The 21,899-nt window shown below is 42.8% G+C and overlaps 1 protein-coding gene across 2 annotated transcripts in view; it reads right to left on the bottom strand.

The window, feature by feature from the left end:
• Nucleotides 1-21,899, bottom strand: part of csmd3b (CUB and Sushi multiple domains 3b) — a 1,698,079-nt gene that overhangs the window by 956,999 nt on the left and 719,181 nt on the right. For both annotated transcript variants that reach the window (XM_078397138.1, XM_078397139.1), the window contains exon 5: nt 14,229-14,436. In XM_078397138.1, the coding sequence (XP_078253264.1) occupies nt 14,229-14,436 (208 nt within the window). The remainder of the gene's footprint in view (nt 1-14,228; nt 14,437-21,899) is intronic.

The following is a 21,899-nucleotide window of genomic DNA, read 5'->3' as shown; positions in this document are numbered from 1 at the left end:
CCCTCAGTATCAGACTGAGGGCGGCACGGTGGCGCGGCGGTAGAGTTGCTGCCTTACAGCGAATGCAGCGCCGGAGACCCGGGTTCGATCCCGACTATGGGTGCTGTTTGTATGGATTTTTTACATTCTCCCCGTGACCTCCATGGGTTTTCTCCAAGATCTTCAGTTTCCTCCCACACTCCAAAGATGTACAGGTTTGTAGGTGAATTGGCTTGGTAAATGTAAAAATTGTCCCTTATGTGTGTAGGATAGTGTTAATGTGCGGGGATCGCTGGTCGGCGCAGACCCGGTGGGCCAAAAGGGCCTATTTCCGTGCTGTATCTCTAAACTAAACTAAACTAAACCTTAAAGTTATGCCCCTGGTATTTAAGATTTCTACCCTGGGAAATGCTTCTGACTGTCTACCCTCTCTATGCCACTTGTAATTTTATACATTTCTATCAGGTCTCCCCTCAGTATCAGACTCTCCAGGGAGACAAATAAAAAAAACAATTTTGTCCAACCTCTCCTTATAGGTAATACTCTCCAATTCAGGCATCATTCTGGTAAATCTCTTCTGCACGCTCTCCAAATCCCTCCGCTCCCCTCCTGTAATGGGTCTCAAACAAAGGTTGCCCAAACCTCCCTATTAGGCGGCAGTGTACAGACGATACATTTATTTTACATGTACTGGAGATCAGTGGATGATTTTCTTGGAGGCCGAGTTCCAGGCCATCCTCAACTATTTCACGGAAACGTTAATGGTGGCACGGTGGCGCAGTGGTGGAGTTGCTGCCTTACACCTCCAGAGACCCGGGTTCCATCCTGACTGCGGGTGCTGTCTGTACCAAGTTTTCACGTCCCCCCCGTGACCTGCATGGGTTTTCTCTGGGATGCTCCGGTTTCCTCCCACACTCCAAAGACGTACAGGTTTGTCGGTTAATTGGCTTGGTATAAAATGTGAACATGTGTGGGGATCGCTGGGCGGCATGGACTCGGTGGGCTGAAGGGCCTGTTTCCGCGCTGTATCTCTAAACTAAACTAAAACATTAGAGAATGGACCATGAACTTAAAGTTGTTAAAACAAGAGTCTTCTGCCAATCTACTTCCGTTGTACCCCATGCCCTCCGACAATGATAGTTTGTGATGGGATCCTGGAACTGAGATGAGGAAAAACATTTTCAGTCAGAGAGTTCTGAATCTGTGGAATTCTCTGCCTCAGGAGGCAGTGGAGGCCAATTCTGAATGCATTCAAGAGAGAGCTAGATAGAGCTCTTAAGGATAGCAGAGTCAGGGGGTATGGGGAGAAGGCAGGAACGGGGTACTGATTGTGGATGATCAGCCATGATCACATTGAATGGCGGTGCTGGCTCGAAGGGCCGAATGGCCTCCTCCTGCACCTATTGTCTATTGTCTAAAACACTGGTGCACTTCATACACCTTAGGAAGTTTAACACCTCCTCGACTGTAATACTGACCATTCTCAAGCCACTTCCATTGACTGTCCCATGTACCCCAGTCTTCATGTCTTTCTCCACGGTAAAAACAGAGGAGAAATACTCATTGAGGATCTTGTCAATCTTCAGGTGCGCCAGACAGAGGTGAACACTTTAGTTTTTGAAGGGCCCTATTCTCACTCAGTTACCCTCTTTTCCTTAACGTCCATAAAACCTCCCTTAATATCATCGGACTGAGCTATTTCCTGGCCCCCTGTTTGTCCTCCTCATTTCCTCCTCTTCAGGTATTCTCCTCAGCTCTAGGGATACACTCGATCCTACCTGCCTTTACCCTGTCTGATGTCTTCTTTGTTTTCTGACCAGAGCTTCAATTTATTTTGTCGTCCAAGCTTCCTAATGTCCACCTGCCTTGCCCTTCACTCTAACAGGAACATGCATGCCCTGAACTCTAGTCATCACACTGTTAAAAGCATCCCACTTTCCGAACATTCCATTGCCCGCAAACAACCTACCCCAATGAAAGACAGACACAAGCTCAGCAGGTCAGGCAGCATCTCGAGTTAAAATGAACAGCTGATGTTTCAGGTTAGGACCCTTATTCAGAGTGATTGTAGTAGAGAGAATGCGGGATAAAAGGATTCCTTTCTGCGCTTTGCTTGACACGATAAGGAGGAAAATGGTTAGAAGGTCTGTGTTTCACTGCATGGCTGCTGCAGAAAGGTTCAAAGATTAGTACTAGATCTCTGTAATGAGTCTTATTTTTCATCAAAGGAAGGGTATTCTATAGACAATAGACAATAGGTGCAGGAGTAGGCCATTCGGCCCATCGAGCCAGCACCACCATTCAATGTGATCATGGCTGATCATTCTCAATCAGTACCCCGTTCCTGCCTTCTCCCCATACCCCCCTGACTCTGCTATCCTTAAGAGCTCTATCCAGCTATTCTAAAACACAGTCACTGTTTGCAATGAACAAGGGCATCCAAGGCCCGAGGGAGAGGAGAAATAGAGATGAGAAGGAGGATTTAAACCAATCTCAAGGGAAGGAAAAAGCTTTCAAATACTGATACATCGAAGTGCTGGAATAGATCTTGATCAATTGGTTGATCAGCAAAAAATCTGGCCAATCCACAAATATGATCTTGAAAGAGCAGATGACTCAATGTCTCCACTGGTGGTAACATTTTGAATGTTAGGTCATTTTGTAAGATGGGGGAGGGGTGAATCATTTATTGGCATGGGTTTATTATTGTCACGTGTGCCGACATAAAGTGACAAACTTTGTTTGCATGCTATCGAGCCAACTCATACTATATGTGAATACAACCAAGCCGGACACAAGTACAACAAACAGTGCAAAGAGGAAATACCAGTGTGCAGAATATTGTGTGAGAGCGTTGCACAGTTACGGCTACAGAAACAGTGCAGATAAAAATGTGCAAGGGTCATCATGAAGTAGTTTGGGAGATTGGGACATCATCTGTAGCTGATGGGAGTACTGTTCAGTAGTTTAGAGATTCAGCGTGGAAACAGGCCCTTTCGGCCCACCGGGTCCGCGCCGACCAGCGATCCCCGCACACTAACACTATCCTACACACACTAGGGACAATTTTTACATTTACCAAGCCAATTAACCTGCAAACCTGTACGTCTTTGGAGTGTGGGAGGAAACCGAAGATCTTGGAGAAAACCCACGTAGGTCATGGGGAGAACGTACAAACTCCGTACAGACAGCACCCGTAGTCAGGATGGAACCCGGGTCTCCGACGCTGCATTCGCTGTAAGGCAGCAACTCTACCGCTGCGCCATCTGACAACAGCTGGGCGGAAGCTGTACGGGATTCAGGTGGTATGTGCTTTCAAGCTTTTGTATCTTCTGCCTCATGGGAGTGGGGTGAAGAGAGATTGAACCATTAATCAAGGACTTAATCAAGGACCATTTACAATGGTTAAGTCAGCTGCTTTCCCATCAGCATGAGGTTTTAATGAAGTCGATGGGAGGAGAGGGGGAGGCTGCTTTGTGTGATGGACTGGGCAGCATCCGCAACTCTCCACAATTTCCTGTAGTCTTGGGTAGAGCCAAACCCTACTGTGACACATCCCAATAGCACATTTATTATGGTGTATCTTTAGATGTTATCTCTCTACTCTATGTTCTATTTTGGCAACATGCCAAACCATCTTCTGAAGAAGGAGTCTGAAGTAGAGTCTCGACCCGAAACGTCACCCATTCCTTCTCTTCTGAGATGCTGCCTGACCTGCTGAGTTACTCCAGCATTTTGTGAGATAAATACCTTCAATTTGTACCAGCATCTGCAGTTATTTTCTTATACTGCCGAACCTCCTTTGTGATCCGAGAAGGTAGAGGCGCTGGTGTGCTTTCTTGGCCACCGTAGCTTGAATGTGATGGGCCCCGATAATTCATTCATGATATTTACATCTAGGATCGTGAAGTTCTCGACCATCTCTACTTTGGCACCTTGGATGGTGACTGGAGCATGTACACCACCTCGTTATCTAAAGTCAATATCTAGCTCACTTGGCTTCAGGACATTGAGGATACTATTATTTTGTGTCATCACACAACTGTTTGCCCATAGCGAGCAAATTTTAGTGCCACGTCGTTGGGCATAGCAGGAACGTTCTTGTTGTGGTTCCCTGTCAGACTCTACAAGTATCTGCGAATCCTGCTACCGCACCACACACTGTATCCATCGCTACCAACTACTATTCCCCGACCCAGAGGCAATGTTACCTCAAGAACAAGACAGAAGGTCCTTTTCAGGACCAGCAATCACACTTCTGTCTCCCAATGTTGAAGGATTTTCAGCAGCTAAACAGGAGCTACTCGGTGACATCTGTGTCCACTGCACAAGAGGATATTGTGTGTTTCTCTGTGAATTGAATCACAATAACTGGGATTGGGATGAGGCAAGGCAATGCTGACAAGAGATTGCAGAATAACAAACAAATCAAATAAAATGTGAATTGTTAAACAAACATGACAGTGAACATCACAATTAACATCTACAATGCTTTATTCAGAACATAACTCGAGTTTAGGAAAAAACGGAACCAGGCCCTTCAACCCTCTGAGTCCGCACCGACCAGCGATCCCCACACATTAACACTACCCTACACACACTCGGGACAATTTACACTTATACCAAACCAATTAACCTACATACCTGTACGTCTTTGGAGCGGAGGAGAAAACAGAAGATCTCGGAGAAAACCCACACGGTCAAGGGGAGAACGTACAAACTCCGCACAGGCAGCACCCGTAGTCGGGATCAAAGATAATCGAGCCTTTGTCCAATATTTTATCATGTGAAAACATCTTGACCATCACCCTGTCATGATTACGATTTTGTGTTTCAATAAAACTACCCCTCATTCTTCCAGACTTCAAAGGATAAAGATGGAGTAAATTAGCCTTTCTTGCGAGGCTAATCGTCTCATCCCAAGAATTATCCCGGGTGAATCCCCTCTAGATTGCTTCCAATACCATAAAATCCTTTCCTGTCACGCAGGTGTAATATGACCTTTCTACATTGCGAGGTGATTTAAGTGGGACTAAGGCAAAGATAATAGAGCAGAGCAAGATAGACCACTCGACCCAAAAAAACGCAGTATTTCACGGCGCCACTTTAGTAGGCAGAAACGTGCAGAAACAAAAAGAAACAGAACAAAAATCTATGAGTTGATAGATGAGATATACTCTGCATTTTAAAGGTTTCATCACACATACTGTTCCCTCAAAGCACTGATTAAACTGCGAGAGGCATAACGGATGGTGGGTTTTGCTTACTAAAATGGCTCCTTTGCGTACCACACTTCAGTATAAGTGATTTGACAGAGTGGTCCATCTTGCTCTGCTCTATTATCTTTGGTCGGGGTCTGATCCCAGGTTTCTGGGGCTGTAAACGCTGTAAGGCAGCAACTCTACACCTGGGCCACTCTACCGTGCCGTCCTGAGTTGAGGATGATACTTTTTTTTAAACCGGTGAATCATATTAAGAGACTTTGAAGCGACCATGTCACTCAGGCAGGACATTGGTGAAAAGAGTGAAGTGAAAAGGACACAATGGACAAATTAAGGTTCCTCACATTTAAAAGGAGTCAATCGAGAATAGAGAATTAAGAAAAAAAACGAAGACATTTTAAGTCCTGTTCACGAATTCAAAGCAACAATAGAAATATATCAAAGTGCAGAAAGACAAATTTTGAATTTTACGCTGTCTTTTCAGCATAAAAACACTCAGGGGATAGTCCTGGCTAGAACAGCTTGATGCTAAGATAAGGAAGCATTTTATTCTTGCAGATTTATAAGTTAACCTTTCTCTGCACATCAAATCTGGTTTTATGTTGTCCTGACGTGCAGGTGAAGGATCTGCCTCCTTCATGGTGGAATATTACAATGAACATCAATGGAAAAATGCAGGCCTTTCATGTTCAGAATCAGAAAAAGCATAAAATCACAAGGACATTTCTGTAGAATGAACATAGGACCCTTTCAATATGATTTTAAAATGAACTTTTTCCACTTCTTTTCACAGCAACGAGGGTGTCTGATCTGACAAATATGCATTTGTCGCTTCTAAATGAATCAATCTCCCCAGCAGCCCATGACAGTTTGAGAATATGCCTGGCGTTATGTTGTGACTTTGTCAGATCAAATACCATTATGTGCATTCTTTTGTCTTGTGCACTTTTGCAATGCTGAATACACTTATCAGGAATCGGCTCCAATATTGATGGAGGGCAGATAGAAACATAGATAGAAACATAGAAAATAGGTGCACCGCCATTCAATATGATCATGGCTGATTATCCAACTCAATATCCCGTACCTGCCTTCTCTCCATACCCCCTGATCCCTTTAGCCACAAGGGCCACATCTAACTCCCTCTTAAATATAGCCAATGAACTGGCCTCAACTACCTTCTGTGGCAGAGAATTCCACAGATTCACCACTCTCTGTGTGAAAAAAAACGTTCTCATCTCGGTCCTAAAAGACTTCCCCTTTATCCTTAAACTGTGACGCCTTGTTCTGGACTTCCCCAACATCGGGAACAATCTTCCTGCATCTAGCCTGTCCAACCCCTTAAGAATTTTGTAAGTTTCTATAAGATCCCCCCTCAGATCACGGAGAACACATCCTAAACCCATGAAAACAGAGTGTTGCTGCACAGAGGTACATTGAAATTATCTTTTGATCATGCACCCTGCTGATCTGTGTTTCATCACAAAGCTGAAGTTTGCCAATGAATTTAGATCTCCCCTGACGGAAAATGCTTCCCGTGCAGCAATCAGGAATTGCCCTCTGGGCCAGTGGTTGCGATGGTATTTCAAGAGCCCACTTGATATTGGTGCAATCCAACACTAGTCTCAAAAACGCAGGCGCCATTTTCAATTCTGTTTTTCTAATTAGATATTAGTACATCTTGTATCTTGTATTTTGTGGTCATCACTTCCGAAGAGTCCAATCAGGGACTATACTGGAAGTATCCTATACCCACTAAGGACAATTTTTAACATTATCCTGCACCCACTAGGGACAATTTTTACATTTACCAAGCCAATTAACCTACAAACCTGTACGTCTTTCGAGTGTGGGAGGGAAACCGAAGATCTCAGAGAAAACCCACGCAGGTCACGTACAGACTCCATACAGACAGCACCCGTTGTCAGGATGGAACCCGGGTTTCCGGCGCTGCATTCGCTGTAAGGCAGCAACTCTATCGCTGTGCCACCGTGCCGCCATCAAAGAACCTCTTAACTGCAAAGTGATCTTTCATTCTTTGAAACAACAAATTTAAATTCACTTTTGGGTGGTGTCGGTCACAGGGTGGAATGAGTGAGATAGCAGGGGCAAATGAGGCTTTCATTTATGTTTATAACATTCCAAGATACTGTTTTTTCAAATCGTGATGCATTCTTTATAGCACTTTATTCCAGCCCATTTATTTTCCTTTCCTTGCTTTGTCACAGAAAGTTTCTTGCATGCAGTTACCAGATCTAAAGTTAGTCACAATAGACAATAGACAATAGGTGCAGGAGGAGGCCATTTCCTGCCTTCTCCCCATACCCCCTGACTCCGCTATCCTTAAGAGTTCTATCTAGCTCTCTCTTGAATGTGTGTTTGCATTTTCTCCCCCTCTCTAATTACTTTAAATTTCAGCTTTAATATCACTCTGTTTGTATTCGAAATGAATATGAAATTCTATTCCTTCGTTAACTTGTCTTCACTCGTACCTAATGCTTTCCTGCAGCCCCAGCATCTGTATGTTTACTGCTATTTCGTGTCCATCTCTCCATATCTCCAAACAGGTTCAATGCCCAAACACCCATCCACAACACTTTGGCTCAGGCCATCTATTGCATTAGCACCCTTTATCCTCCCGTAAACCGCAGAGCCGAGAGCCACTTGGGCTCCATGTTGTAGTCTGATCTCACAATGGCTCTCTGGTTGTATTTTCTCCTTCAAAGTTCACCTTAAATTACGCCCACTGTGGACATTTTTTTGATCATCTCTTGACTTTGATAGGTTTCCTTTCATGATTATTTCCCCAGAAGCAATCCCAGGAAATATGAACTTCAAGAACAAGTTGTTTAAAATGAGAAGGGGGAGAGAGATTCTTGGCCGAGATGCTGGAAGGTTATTGAATTATTTGGTTTAGAAAATGATCCCATGTTTGGCAAACATTTCAGTGAAACAATATGCACTAAGGCCAGTCTGTAACACAAGAGAATATGCAATAAAAATGTTTCTATGCGGCAACATTTTCAAAAGCAGCAGCACCGTCACAGAGATGCAACAACTTATGACACCATAGAAGGTGCAACTTTCAAAGAAATATCATTCTGTGAAGTTTCTTTTCGATCTGCGATAAAATCAAATCCAGGCATTGATCCAAGATTAAAAACTGCAACAGGCAACCTACTTTCCATAGAAGACAGTCCAGAGACATACAAAGTCTGAGAGCCATGATCATGTACATGTGATAGGAGCAGAATTAGGCCATTCGGCCCATCAAGAAGACTACTCCACCATTCAATCCTGGCTGATCTATCTCTCCCTCCTAACCTCATTCTCCTGCCTTCTCCCAATAAACCTTGATACCCGTACTAATCAAGAATCGATCTATCTCTGCCTTCAAAAATATCCATTGACTTGGCCTCCACAGCCTTCTGTGGCAAAGAATTCCACAGATTGACTACCCTCAGACTAAAGAAATTCCTCCTCATCTCAATAGACAATAGACAAAAGGAAATAGACAATAGACAATAGACAATGGGTGCAGGAGGAGGCCATTTGACCCTTTGAGCCAGCAACGCCATTCAATGTGATCATGGCTGATCATTCACAATCAGTACCCCTTCTCCCCATACCCCCTGACTCCGCTATCTTTAAGAGCTCTATCTAGCTCTCTCTTGAAAGCATCCAGAGAATTGGCCTCCACTCCTTCTGAGGCAGAGAATTCCACAGATTTACAACTCTCTGACTGAAAATGTTTTGCCTCATCTCCGTTCTAAATGACCTACATCCTTAGTCTTAAACTATGGCCCCTGGTTCTGGACTCCCCCAACATTGAGAACATGTTTCCTGCCTCTAATGTGTCCAATTCCTTAATAATCTTATATGTTTCAATAAGATCCCCGCTCATCCTTCTAAATTCCAGAGTATACAAGCCTAGTCGCTAGATCTCTTTGTACTTCCCCATTTCCTAACTTGACATCATTCAGATAATAATCTGCCTTCCTGTTCTTTCCACCAAAGTGGATAACCTCACATTTATCCACATTAAACTGCATCTGCCATGCATCTGCCCACTCATACAACCTGTCCAAGTCACCCTACATCCTCATAGCATCCTCCTCACAGTTCACACTGCCACCCAGCTTTGTGTCATCTGCAAATTTGCTAATGTTACTTTTAATCCCTTCATCTAAGTCATTAATGTATATTGTAAATAGCTGTGGTCCCAGCACCGAGTCTTGCAGTACCCCACTAGTTACTGCCTGCCATTCTGAAAGGGACCCATTAATCCTTACTCTTTGTTTCCTGCCTGCCAACCAATTTTCTATCCATGTCAGCACCCTACCCGCAATACCATGTGCTCTAATCTTGCCCACTAATCTCCAATGTGGGACCTTACCAAAGGCTTTCCGAAAGTCCAGGTACACTAAATCCACTGGCTCTCCCTTGAACATTTTCCTAGTTATAACTTCAAAAAATTCCAGATTATTCAAGCATGATTTCCCCTTCGTAAATCCATGCTGACTTGGAACGATCCTGTTACTGCTATCCAAATGTTCCGCAATTTCTTCGTTTATAAATGGCTCTAGCATCTTCCCCACCACTGATTTCAGGCTAACTGGTCTATAATTTCCCATTTTCTCTCTCCCTCCTTTCTTAAAAAGTGGAATAACATTAGCTACCCTCCAATCCACAGGAACTGATCCTGAATCCATCGAACATTGGAAAATGATCACCAATGCGTCCACGATTTCTGGAGCCACTTCCTTATGCACCCTGGGATGCAGACCATCAGGCCCTGGGGATTTATCAGCCTTCAGTCCCATCAGTCTACCCAACACCATTTCCTGCCTAATGTGAATTTCCTTCCATTTATTTATTTATTCATGCATTTTCCGGTCAATACAATGCAACAGATTGACCATACAGTTGTGAAAGTTAAATAGTGCAAAATCATTGTATCAAAAATAAAACAATATAATCACACATGATTTTTTCGAACCAACAAAATATAATTTTAAAAAAGACAACATGATAAGTCAGAAGCAGATAAACAAAAACATAGAAAGAAACACAAATATAGTCAGGAACCATCATTTCTGTCATGTCTGTAATTTCTCAGTGCTGATCACATATTTTGTATCTTTCAAATATAATATTTTGGAACATTTTCTTGACTTTACACATATAACTACACTCTTTTAATTCATTGTTGCAACTATTCCATGAATTGACCCCTTTAACAGTCACACATCTATTTTTCACATTTGTCCTTCCCCTCTTTTTTCCAAACATATAATTTCCCCTGCGTGGATCCCTGCTCTCCCTCACTGAAAACAAACCTTGGATACAGTCAGGAAGTGTTCTTTCTTTTGCTCTAAACATTATTTGTAGAGGATTAAAGTCTACTAGGTCCATAAATTTTAGGGCATATGATTTCATAAATAATGGGTTGGTTGGGTCATTATAACCACCCTTATTGACAATTCTTATAGCTCTTTTTTGCAATGTAAAGATTGAATTAGTGCTAGTTTTGTTGGTGTTTCCCCATACTTCAACACAGTATGTAATATTTGGAATAATGAGTGAGCAATATAAAGTAAGTAGTGAATTTTGATTCAAGATGGCCTTAGTTTTGTGCAGTATTGCAATGGATTTAGACAGTTTTGATTTGATATGTTTTATGTGAGGTTTCCAACAGAGTTTATGATCTAATATCACACCCAAAAATGTATTTTCATACACTCTTTCAATTTCTACATCATTAATCATAAGTGTTACCTCAGAATTTATTTTTCGATTTCCAAACTCAATAAATTTTGTTTTACTTAGAATTAATGACAATTTATTAGTATCAAACCACTTCTTTAGGGTTTCCAATTCCCCTTTAACTGTGTCCAAAAGTTGCTTCATGTTTTTCCCTGAACAAAATTAATTTGTGTCATCTGCAAATATAACCAAATGTAACAATTTTGACACCTTACAAATATAATTTATATAGAGTATAAAGAGCTTTGGACCCAGCACCGAGCCTTGCGAAACCCCACAGGTAACCTTCATAAGTTCTGAATCAAAATTATTTACTTGAAAATACTGAAACATATCTGTTTTCAAGGTAGCTTCTTAACCAGGAGTATGTTACTCCTCTAATACCATATCTTTCTAGCTTATTCATCAGTAAACTATGATCTATGGTATCAAAAGCTTTTTTGAGATCTATAAATACTCCCACAGTATATTCTTTATTATCAATTGCTGTTGAAATATTCTCTACTAGTTCCATTAGAGCCAGTGAGGTAGACCGTTTAGCTCGAAATCCATACTGATGATCACTTAGTATGTTATGTTATGTCCCTCAGTTTCTCCGTCACCCTAGGACCTCTGTCCACTTGTACATCTAGGAGATTGTTGGTGTCTTCCTTAGTGAAGACAGATCCAAAGTACCTGTTCAACTCGTCTGCCATTTCCTTGTTCCCCATAATAAATTCACCTGTTTCTGTCTTCAAGGGACCCACATTTGTCTTAACTATTTTTTTTCTCTTCGCGAACCTAAAGAAGCTTTTACAATCTCCTTCCTAAAGGAACATCCTTTAATTCTGAGGCTATGAGACCCTCCCACTAGTGGAAACATCCTCTCCACATCCACTCTATCGAGGCCTTCAGGCATGAGGTTCCTTAAAATGTTTGATTCTTAAATTTACATCTATACAATTATTGAATCTTTTATCATCTCAAAGGTAATAATCTAAAATCTCTCATCCTTTTTCTTTAAGTCTTATCAATTTGCAATTAATTTTATATAGACCATTTAATTAAGAATGTCCTCCAATCTTCCGGCACATACAAAGAATTTATGGATCTCTTTGTCGTAAAGGTTGAGACCATCTGTTTGGTTGCTTCTGCCACTTTCTCCCTTCCGTGGGCCAAACTGCATCAGGTCTTAACCGAGATCTGGCTCCAGATCTTTCTCCAACTTATTTCATAACTTTGGCAAGCTCAAATGTCCACAGTGCCCATTTCCTTTCCCCTCAACATTATTTTAACGAAACTGTCAATTTTTAGTTGGTGATATTTTCGGGCTCTTTACTATCAAAAGCCATTTTTCCTGGACGTTTTATCTTTTCTGCTGACTCTATTAAACTCCCCATCAACTGTCCGAATCAGAGCGCATTTAATTTGGTGAAGTAATTCATATCATGACTAAAATCACCTGCCTCTCCTTCCAAAGCATCATTTGACTTTGCTCCTGCCACAGTGCCTCTTCTGTTGAAACACTTCTCCATGCCTTTCACATACTTGCATTCGCAACACATTCTTGACTTGTCTTCAAGGTCCCACTATATGTTAATGTGAAGTCATCGAAACTCTGCTGCCTATTCCAAAGGCACAATGTTACATTTGTCTACTGCGTCTCTGTCCAGTGACCTACATTCGCTTCAGGACTAGCAAAATATAACTTTTAGCATGCTAATCCTTGGCCTTGGACTCTCTCAATTTTTGTAATTTCCCCCAAACCTACAAGTAATAGTTTTCTGAAATCGCCCAGCGATGGTCTCCTGGTCAATCCCTAATGGAATCATAACATGACTGGTAGTCATGCATTTAGCTGCTGTGGCTCCACAATCCTCTCCCTAAATTTGTCTGCCCATTTCATACTCTTTGGTCTTTTGCAACCACTGTATATCACTTGTCAACGTTTTGATTATTTATAGTTATCTTCTTAAATGGCAATATGTCAAATGTTGTTGAATATTGTTACACCAAAGATGCGATTTACATGCAAGTTGATCATAGTGGTAATACTGCAAATGTCAAAGCCAAGTGTGCACTCAGGAGGATGTGGGAGATGAAGGGATTTTTATTGGTTTCAACGTATTCAAAACTTAGTCAAATCGACACATTTTGTCAAACTGAGGTGATGCCAAAATAAGAGAATTACACCAAAAATCCGAGGAATTTTGTTTCTGAAAAATGGTCATCTTAATGTTATGAACTGTAAACATGAGAGTTGTGAATTGGTGGAATTCTCTGCCACAGAAGGCAGTACAGGCCAATCCACTGGATGAATTTAAAAGGATGAGAGGGGATCTTACAGAAACATATAAAACTACAAAAGGACTGGGAACGCTAGATGCAGAAAAAATGTTCCCAATGTTGGGGGAGTCCAGAACCAGGGGCCATAGTCTAAGAATAAAGGGGAGACCATTTAAACAGATGAGAAAATACGTTTTCACCCAGAGAGTTGTGAATTGGTGGAATTCTCTGCCACAGAAGGCAGTAGCGGCCAATTCACTGGATGAATTTAAAAGAGTGTTGGATAGAGCTCTAGGGGCTAGTGGAATCAAGGGATATGGGGAGAAGGCAGGCACGGGTTACTGATTGTGCTTGACCAGCCATGATCACAATGAATGGCGGTTCTGGCTCGAAGGGCCAAATGGCCTCCTCCTGCACCCATTTTCTATGTTTCTATGAAAAGTGCCCAATTCAAATGGCCATGATTCCTTGGAGAGAATTATGAATTAGGATCTGGATCTGTTGTTTTATTCACATTAAGAGCGTTCCGCTTTTATTATATACTTTGATGCCTGGATGCATCTCATACTGTTGACAAAATACGGGAGCAAATAATTACCGATGAACTCGAAACAGTGTACAATGAGAAAACCTTTTTTCATTAGTGCTGAAGAGATGGTACAAAAGATGAGTATTCTAACAATAATTACGTTCATCAGTTAATTGGATCCCAAGCAAAATCACAAGACAAGTCAATTAAAACCTGATCCAAATGCTAAACCTTTGATTTGTAATTTCCGTTGAAGGTTAATAGATCGATTCAAGATCTATTCTTATTGACTAACTTCCTTTCACACTGTGCAAGTTCACTGTTATCTGGTACAAACTAATTTTACCCTGTGAGTCACGGAAGGACAGGTAAATTGCAGAGAACAACATATTTAGATAACTCTCAGAAGATGCAACTTTATAGCAAAAGACATTTTTTGTTTTGTTTTGGGAGTATTGTTCACTCACCATATTGATGGGGGCTCCGATCCCTCAATTTCCAAGTAATCATACTTTTCTTCAAGCTGGAAATCTGTGAAAATGAGCGAGATGGTATCCCCCAGTTCAGCAGCGATTGTCCAGGTGCAGTCCGCATTGTTGGAGTATTCGCCAGGGAAATTCGGACTGGAAATAATGCCGCTGGATCCTTGCAGAGTTCCCCCACACCCATCTTCAGCTGGTTAGGAAAAGAAAGTCATCCTGTTAGCTGGGAGCTCCAACATGTGGTCACAAAATATGTTTCTATAATGCCTTTGCATAAGTACATTCCAGCTGTTTATAGAAGCATGACGATCATATCATAAAACTAGGTATAGGCTGTTTACCCCCTTCAATGGTGCCCCATCTCTCAACAGAAGATTGAGGGGGGATCTTATAGAAACTTACAAAATTCATAAGGGGTTGGACAGGCTAGATGCAGGAAGATTGTTCCCGATGTTGGGGAAATCCAGAACAAGGGGTCACAGTCTAAGGATAAGGGGGAAGTCTTTTAGGACCGAGATGAGAAAGTTTCTTTTCACACAGAGAGTGGTGAGTCTGTGGAATTCTCTGCCACAGAAGGTAGTTGAGGCCAGTTCATTGGCTATATTTAAGAGGGAGTTAGATGTGGCCCTTGTGGCTAAAGGGATCAGGAGGTATGGAGAGAAGGCAGGTACGAGATAATGAGTTGGACACCAAATGCTGGAGTAACTCAGCAGAATAGGCAGCGTCTCGGGATAGAAGGAATGGGTAACGTTTTGGGTCGAGACCCTTCTTCAGACTCTATTACAATAGAGACTCCCTGACTCTTAGTCTGAAGAAGGGTCTCAAACCAAAACCCATTACTTTTATCCAGAAATTATACCAATCCCGCTGAGATACTCAAGCATTTTGAGTCTATTATCATTTCCAATGATGGTTCTCAGACTTGAAATAATAACCCTTTCCACAGATGTTGCTTGACCCATTGTGTGTTTTGCACAATTTGTATACATAGAAACATAGAAAATAGGTGCAGGAGGAGGCCATTTGGCATTTCAAGCCCGCACTGCCATTCAATGTGATTATGGCAGATCATTCTCAATCAGTACCCCGTTTTTGCCTTCTCCCCATACCCACTGACTCCGCTATCCTTAAGAGCTCTATCTAGCTCTCTCTTGAATGGATTCAGAGAATTGGCCTCCACTGCCTTCTGAGGCAGAGAATTCCACAGATTCACAACTCGCTGACTGAAAAAGTTTTTCCTCATCTCAGTTCTAAATGGCCTACGCCTTATTCTTAAACTGTGGCCCCTTGTTCTGGACTCCCCCAACATCGGGAACATGTTTCCTGCCTCTAACATGTCCAACCCCTTAATAATCTTATACGTTTCGATAAGATCTCCTCTCATCCTTCTAAATTCCAGTGTATACAAGCCTAGTCGCTCCAGTCTTTCAACATATAACAGTCCCGCCATTCTGGGAATTAACCTAGTAAAACCTACGCTGCACGCCCTCAATAGCAACTAGGCTGCACGCCCTCAATAGCAACATTGCCTGGGGGGTCTCATATCCTTATCATCATGAAGCCTGTATGACTCTCACTCCATGGACCATTCTCAGATGCAGAATAGTACCTAGAGCATTCAAATATTTGAATCTAATCACAATTTTGCATGATTCATAATTGAATATCATTGTTTATTCCTGTCACCCAGTCTTCAACAACTAATTGCATTTAACAATGTATTTAATTAGCAAATTAAATATAATTTCTTTATTTAACACATATCACTTTACAGAAATAGATGGATATTATTTTTATCAGGGACAAAATGCAATACTTTCATTGTAAATTAGACGACCAAGGCGACAATTGCTCTTCGTTAAAATGTTGAAATGCAGGGGAAATACACCGATGAGCCAAAATATTATGACCACTGACAGGCAAAATGAATAACATTGATTATCTTGTTACAATGGCACCTGCCAAGGGGTGGGATATATTAGGCAGCAAGTGAACAGTCAGTTCTTGAAGTTGATGTGTTGGATGCAGGAGAAATGGGCAGGAGTAAAGACCTGAGCGACTTCAACAAGGGCCAAATTGTTATGGCCAGATGACTGGGTCAGAGCATCTCTGAAATGGCAAGGCTTGTGGAGTGCTCCCGGTCAGCAGTGGTGTGAGTACCTGTCAGTGGTCCGAGGAGGGACAAACCACAAACCAGCGACAGACAGGGTGTTGGGCGCCCAAGGCTCATCGATGCACGAGGGAAACAAAGGCTATCCCGTCTGGTCCGAACAGAGAGAAGGTCGACTGTGGCACAAGTCACAGAAAACTTTAATGGTGGTCATGGGAGGAATGTGTCACAATACACAGTGCATTGCACCCTGCTGCGTGTGGGGCTGCACACGGAGGACCAACAGCATATTGGGCAGGTGGTCAGAATGTTTTGGCTCGTCAGGTCATAATGTTTTGGCTGATCGTTGTATGTAAAACTAGGTTATTCGTGGCAGTTGTGCTTTTTCTCCAAAGAACCACTATCTGACCTTCAGTAGAAAGGATGATCTTCCATTACCTCAAAAATAATGAGCTATAAAAAAAATCCTACTTCCCCAGTACGACCAATAATAAATCTTTATTATTAAAACCCTGAATGGATCACCACACCAGAGTATAAAATAAATGTGTTCCTCAGAGTCAATGCCTTCCTTCTCAACAACTGGTGTCACTTTCATTATAAATCACCGCAAGATGGATTCTATAATAGAATTTTATATTTTCTTTAATATGTGTTATACAACTTAGAAGACCCAGTGTGACGCAGGTTAATTCTTAAATCAGAGTCCAACTGAAATGAGATTTGTTTTCATTTTGGTTAAAACATTGAGCCAATTGCTAAAAACTTATTGTTGGAAGTCATTGCATCTGTCAGTGGTGCAGGTTGAACACTGGTTTCCCGACACTCTTGGTTCCAGAGCCTTTCTGGATTATCCGTATCTCTGGACCAACAGACATCACGAGATAATGAAACGACAATACACCCCTGGCCCGCTGATGACGGCACTATGTCAAGTCAAATCAAGTCCATTTTATTTGTATAGCACATTTAAAAACAACCCACGTTGACCAAAGTGCTGTACATCAGTTCAGGTACTAAGAACGAACATACAATGGCACACAAACATAACAGCACATACATAAACAGTTCACAGCGCCCCCTCAGAGGGCCTCAAACGCTAGGGAGTAGAAATAGGTTTTGAGCCTGGACTTAAAGGAGTGGATGGAGGGGGCAGTTCTGATGGGGAGAGGGATGCTGTTCCACAGTCTAGGAGCTGCAACCGCAAAAGCGCGGTCACCCCTGAGCTTAAGCCTAGACCGCAGGATAGTCAGTAGCCCCAAGTCGGCCGAGCTGAGGGACCTGGAGATAGAGTGGTGGGTTAGAAGATTTTTGATATGGGGGGGAGGGGGGGGGGGCAAGCCCATTTAGGGCTTTGTATGTGAATAGGAGGAGCTTGAAGTTGATTCTGTACCGTACTGGGAGCCAGTGGAGAGAGGCCAGAGACCGAAAATGTGAATTGAATGTTCATGGAATGATCTGCCGACCCATCCGCGGCTCACACGGTCTCCACGGCCATTTGGAGGCCTGCACCCCGACCCCACTCCCGACTTGCAAGGTGCACCAGCGAGCCCAACTTCACCCGCCAAAAGGACCCAAGTGCTGCAGTAATTCAGCAGGTCAAGATCTCTGATTCAGTTGGCTGAGTTATTCCAGCACTTGGTGTCATCTATATACTAAAACTCCCGTTTGTTATCGTGTTTGTGACTGAACTTCTGCCAAAACTGTACACGATAGCGCAACAATTTTAGGCCCACCTTACTCGCCATTGTCACTTTAGTGATAATGCAAGTAGTTTCATTGAAATTGGCGTTATATTTTTAAAGTTATTCACATTTTAAAGTTTAAAAGAAGGGGAGGAGGAGGGAGGGGGGAAGGGGGGAGTGGAGGAGAAGGAAGAGGGGAGGGGGGATTGAGGAGAGAGGAGAGGGGGAGGGCAGGGTGCTGCACCAATGCAGGAGAGGTTTGGGCCTAACGGGTCCACTTGGTCTAGTCTCACATTAAAACTAGCCGCCGTTCTGCGGCGAGCCTTTCTTCACCAGTTCACTCGGCTGTGGTTGTGGCTCACGTTGTAGCCCCCTGGGGACAGCACTTTCTTCGGGTCGCCACCCGTCCTCCACCCCCCCCCCCCCACGCCGCCCACTCCTCCCCTCCCTCGCCTCCTCCTCCTCTCCCAGAGTCGCCAACCTGCTCCACCTTGGAGGTGACAGCAGGTGAGAGGGGAGAGAGCCCCAATGTGCCCGAGCGTGTTCTGTCGGTGGGGACACACTGAAGGAAGTGATGTCCCCGGGGGCTACAACGTGAGTCCCAACAACAGCCGTGTGAACCGGTGAAGAAGGACACGCTGCAGTCCAGCGGCATACACGCCCAGTTTTAGTCCTGGGATGGCAGGACTTTCATATGACGAAAGACTGGATAGACTCGGCTTGTACTCGCTGGAATTTAGAAGATTGAGGGGGGATCTTATAGAAACTTACAAAATTCTTAAGGGATTGGACAGGCTAGATGCAGGAAGATTGTTCCCGACGTTGGGGAAGTCCAGAACAAGGGGTCACAGTTTAAGGATAAGGGGGAAGTCTTTTAGGACCGAGATGAGAACGTTTTTTTTCACACACAGAGTGGTGAATCTGTGGAATTCTCTGCCACAGAAGGTAGTTGAGGCCATTTCATTGGCTATATTTAAGAGGGAGTTGGATGTGGCCCTTGTGGCTAAAAGGATCAGGGGGTATGGAGAGAAGGCAGGTACGGGATACTGAGTTGGATGATCAGCCATGATCATATTGAATGGCGGTGCAGGCTCGAAGGGCCGAATGGCCTACTCTTGCAACTATTTTCTATGTTTCTAATGTGAAATGACCAAAAGTGCTGGAGTAACTCAGCTGAATGAATCAGTGTAAGGGCCCCAACGTCACCGGTCCATGTTCTCCAGAGATCCTGACCCACTGAATGACTTGCTTCAGTGGGTCGAGGGTTCACTGGTGCACCTTGCGAGTGGGGAGTGGGGTCGGAACCAGGGCTCCAAATGACCAGGGAGTCGGTGGAAGCCAGGGATGGGTTGGCAGCTCTGTCCACTATATCCGACATATGTTATAAGAGGGACCGGCAGCATCTCTGGAGAAAAGGAACAGGTGACGTTTCGGGTCGAGACCCTTCAGACCAGCTTCAATTTATTCTTGTGTTCACTATTTTCAGAACATTTCACAATTTGATTTGTAACTTTTTTAAATTCCAAAACACAAGTAAGCACACAATTCTCAAATTTTTCCTGTGAAAAATTCAAGGCAGGAATGGTTTGATAAAGTTGGGCGGTCACGGTGGCACAGTGGTAGAGTTGCTGCCTTACAGCGAATGCAGTACTGAAGATCTGGGTTTCATCCCGACTACGGGCGCCGTCTGTACGGAGTTTGTACGTTCTCCCCCTGACCTGCGTGGGTTTTCTCTGAGATCTTCGGTTTCCTCCCACATTCCAAAGATGTACAAGTTTGTAGGTTAAGTGGCTTGGTAAATGTAAAAATTGTCCCTAGTGGGTGTCTGAAGAAGAGTCTCGACCCGAAACGTCACCCATTCCTTCTCTCCTGAGATGCTGCCTGACCTGCTGAGTCACTCCAACATTTTGTGAATAAATACCTTTGATTTTACCAGCATCTGCACTTATTTTTTTACACTAATTGTCCCTAGTGGGTGTAGGATGGTGTTAATGTGCGGGGATCGCTGGTCAGCGCGGACCCGGTGGGCCGAAAGGGCCTGTTTCCGCGCTGTATCACGAAACTAACCTAAACTAAACTAAAGAGTGCAATTAAAATTACAACTATAATCATAATGTTTTGCACATTATAAGTTTTGTTTTACAATTGAAACACCACATCGACTTCATATTCCTTCCTGTTTATGAAGGATAACTTCTAACTATTTAGCTTCCTGCTGGGGGAACTACACTTTGGAATGGATGTCATGGCCTTGGAAAGGATGACAGAAATGAAAAGAATATTGATATGTCTGATATTTCACGCCTCTCTCCGTGTTTCCCAAATCAATGAGTAATTTTGAAACATGGCCATTGTGTAATGTAGAAAATGCAGCAACTCAAGGAGAATTCATTCGAGAAGATCTGGGGAAAATGAATCGTTTATTTGAGCCATGACACCAACTGGATAAATGCTCCAACTGAGTTACTCCAACTTTTTGTGTCTCTCCGTGGTCTTTTTCTGTTCAGCGTCACTCGACTTAATAGAATTTTGGAAGATGACAACAGGTCTACCCACTATTTCCATTGTCATCTTTTAAAGCATTGAGATGCAGATCACCAGGTTGAGATTTATTGGCTTTCAGTCCCAAAAATATTGATATAAAACTATTAAAAATGTATTTCTGCTCTTTTTGCACAACTATTTGTCAGAAGTTTTTATTTTGTCGTCTTCTGTGAACACAGACCAAAAAAATAATAATTCTATTTCCCTGTCATTCCCTTATTCCCTGATATCATTTCATCCACCCCAACTTACAAGTGACCCACGTTAACATTTGCTCTGTCTTTTCCACTTTTTACATTTTTCATGTTCTTTTTTCTGTGAGAGAATATTCTTGATCCTTCTTTGCTGAATAAGAAATGTTCCTAATATTTAACTTTGTTGTTGTTTTTGACAACATTAGAAATATTTTGATTTAATTGATTATTTTCTTTAACTTCTCTTGTTAACCATAATCTTGGACGCCTTTTCCAGTTAGGGCTCTGTATTCATTATTTAAAATGTGCAGGAAAGAGCCGCAGATGCTGGTTTTAATCGAAAGTATTCATTCACAAAATGCTGGAGTATCTAAGCGGGACAGGCAGCATCTCCGGAGAGAAGGAATGGGTGACGTTTCGGGTCGAGACCCTTCTTCAGACTCCAGTCTTCAGATCTGAAGAAGAGTCTCGACCCGAAACGTCACCCATTCATTCTCTCCAGAGATGCTGCCTGACCCGCTGAGTTACTCCAGCAATTTGTGTCTACCTTTAATTCTTTAAATGTTATCCACTTCTTGTCTCTTGTCAAATAAATGATGTAGTATGGCAACAGTGATGGCGGCCATAGTAAATGTACTTTGGCCACCATGATGTCTCATGTATAGTTGCGTGGTCATTACGTTTTAACCCTCCCAATAGAGCACATGCCATTATTCTGACACAAATAACCACTTAGTGTTAGTGCTTGGGGATTACTGGTTGGTGTGGACTCGGTGCACTGTATCTCTAAACTAAAGTCAAAACAAAATATGCACATTTGTGGACATGGCTTCCCTTGCAAGTGCATCTTGCACAAATGGGAGGTAGAAATCACTGTGCTAGTTTGGACAAAAAGCCTTTGGTTGGTAGGTATAAAAATGCCAGGTATACGTGCAGAAGTGGCGGCGCCTAACGGCTGCGGCTCGCTAGCAGTCTGTTCGTCTTTTTTCCTTTTTTTTTTTTGTTGTGTGTCGGTGTTGGGATGTTTTTTTGGTTTTTTTTTGGTTGTGTATGTGTGGGGGGTGGTGGTATGGGTGGGGGGGAGTGTGTGGGGGGGGGGAGAACCTTTCTCCTTTAGGTCTCT

The sequence above is a fragment of the Rhinoraja longicauda genome, chromosome 4, assembly GCF_053455715.1.
Source record: "Rhinoraja longicauda isolate Sanriku21f chromosome 4, sRhiLon1.1, whole genome shotgun sequence".
Classification (NCBI taxonomy): domain Eukaryota; kingdom Metazoa; phylum Chordata; class Chondrichthyes; order Rajiformes; family Arhynchobatidae; genus Rhinoraja; species Rhinoraja longicauda.
This window is presented reverse-complemented; position numbering and strand designations above follow the sequence as displayed.